At 43.4% G+C, this 2,524-nt stretch overlaps 1 protein-coding gene across 1 annotated transcript; it reads right to left on the bottom strand.

Moving 5' to 3' along the window:
- Positions 1–228: 228 nt before the first annotated feature.
- On the bottom strand, positions 229–2,524 carry LOC109062849 (forkhead box protein D2-like). Its single transcript, XM_019079926.2, has one exon. The coding sequence runs from the start codon at positions 2,088–2,090 to the stop codon at positions 981–983; it is 1,110 nt and encodes a 369-aa protein (XP_018935471.2). The 5' UTR covers positions 2,091–2,524; the 3' UTR covers positions 229–980.

Genomic DNA, 2,524 nt, shown 5'->3' with positions numbered 1-2,524 from the left:
CTTTGAATTTGAATAGTCTTATTTGGTCTAGTATGATAGGCATACACTGGGGAAAATGATTACACTAAACCAAAAACAATTTGGTTCAAATAATTTGTTTTCTTAACTCACAGTTGTTTGAACTTCAAACATTATATTTTGTGAATAAACGTCAGACAACTCTTTTAGGCCGTAAGTTGATATAGGCCTGTTTGAAGACTAAAGCGAAAAGAAGTTAACGAAAACATCTTCAAAATTCACAAACATTTATTGTCTTGCCATTACAACAAAAAATGACCTATGGACATCTCTTTACATATAACAACATTCTTTTCACAGATCATTTTTCAATGGAATAATGAAATATGTATTAACAAGAGTCAGAAAGAGGTAATGCGATTTACACCAAGAACCACATAATCATCTATCAACAGAAATAAAATAAGAATAAAATTTACCAGAACACTTCTGTTGAGAGAACAAGGGGAAGTGGAACGTTAACCTATGTAATCTATTTACAGCCCCTATTGTCTCTGGCAATGTGCTTTCAAAACAAGTAAATCCTGAGGTCTCGGTATTGACAGTGCTTTTTACGAACTAACAAATTATACAAAACAATAAAATAATTAAAACAAATCTTAATTTAAGTCAGCCAAAAGAGGAAATTCCATGTCAATGAGTAGCCTACAAACTATTAGCTACTATACTGACTTTGTGGACAAAACGGCAAAGGTCCACTGGCTGTCCAAAGGTGAAATCTTAGCTTACTTTTTACATGGTCCTAATTTCCTCTCTTCAGCCTTTTTCTCTCTCTCTCTCTCTCTCTCTCTCCATAATCTTACATATTTACAGTTCATAAATATACTTAATTAGCCTTTTTTTAATAATTCAGACCATGAAACGGGCGGCATTTTAATCTTGCAAAAGTGTAAATCCTACCTTAGCAAATGACGAAACAACCATATTAAACTGGACTGCTGCACTTTCTATTTGCTGCCACTCTAGAAATGGCAATTGTTAAGGCTTGACGTTTTGCTCGAGAAAGTCTGTGTGCCGGGTTGAAGCATCGCTTCCTGCGTTAGATTCAAGTGGTTCGTGGCCGAAGCAAGTGTGGGAGTCAGCATGGCCAAGATCTGAGCCTGTCCACCCGGTTGTGTGGTGTACGGCGAAGCTGGTGAGCTAGCCGCACCAATTATATTGTCTATAGAGAAAGAAGGCCGACTTGGACCATTGGTGTCCGTTTTGAGAGGCGCCAGACCAGGAAGAGTCGGGCTGAGTTGAGGATAGAAAGGCTTTCTCAGCTCAGTACCTAAAAACGAAGGCAAGCTGTGTGGCGTGGAGAATATCGAGGAAGTCGTGGGGAGAGCACAAGGTACGTTTTGGAAGGGGAACGCGCCTCCCGGGTGGTGTGGGTGATAGGGGTGATGCGCATGAAAATTTTGCAGCTGTAGGCCGTAATTGTAACCGTATGGTCCGTAGCCAAAGCCAGGTAGAAATCCCCCCGCGTCCCTAAGGATCTCGTTGGTCTGGTGTCTTTTGAAGCGCTTCCTTCTGCGCAGAAAACTCCCGTTGTCAAACATGTCGGCGGACTCTGGGTCGAGGGTCCAGTAATTGCCTTTGCCCGGGTTACCGGGTTCACGGGGTATTTTGACAAAGCAGTCATTTAGAGACAAGTTGTGACGGATAGAGTTTTGCCACGCGGGGAATTTCTCCCGGTAATATGGGAACCTGTTGCTGATGAACTCGCAGATCTCGCTGAGAGTCAAACGTTTCTTCGGGCTCTGCAGGATAGCCATGGTTATCAGGGCTATATAAGAATATGGGGGTTTCACCAATGCATTTTTCCCTGGTTTTTCCCCACTTAACGCACCGGTTCTGTTGTCATCCCGTGGCCCGACCCGGTCAGCTGGACAGTCCAAGCTGCTTTGGCCCGGAGAGATTGCGCCCTCCCCTGCATTCTGGGATAGATTGTCATCGGAGTCATTGTCCAAGTGAAAGCTGTGATGGTGGTGAAGATATTTACCCTCTTTTACAATATCTCCGCCAACGACATCGATGTCCACGTCGTCGGACAGAGCAGAACTGTCCGACATGTCCGTCCCCAGAGTCATCCTTGGAGAGTCTTTTTCTCTTCCTCTCTCGCGTTCCGTGTCCAGTCTCGTGTAGCACCCAACACAAGCAGTATGTCCTCTCAGTCACTTGTGCGTTATGGAACTACAAAACTCCCGTCCTCCTGAAGCCAAGAATATGTTTTCTTCACGTCCGGGAGCCGCATAGAAAATGTACCTTAAGAAACTAAAAAAAACACTAGAAAGAATCACACCGGACTTGCAAAACACTAAAATCGTCCAGAGCTCAGAGCGCTTTCAAGTCTAACTGGACACTCGGTTAAGACCTCGAATTTTCCTTTTCATGGAGAGTTGGTCCATATGCAATATGAACTTTTGGATCATACGAATATCATAGTTTTCAGTTTTCATTATTCGAGCATTTGCTATCGTGTACAGTCGCAGCGCTGTGCGTGAATGAGCCTGCAAGTATACCC

The sequence above is a fragment of the Cyprinus carpio genome, chromosome A8, assembly GCF_018340385.1.
Source record: "Cyprinus carpio isolate SPL01 chromosome A8, ASM1834038v1, whole genome shotgun sequence".
Classification (NCBI taxonomy): domain Eukaryota; kingdom Metazoa; phylum Chordata; class Actinopteri; order Cypriniformes; family Cyprinidae; genus Cyprinus; species Cyprinus carpio.
This window is presented reverse-complemented; position numbering and strand designations above follow the sequence as displayed.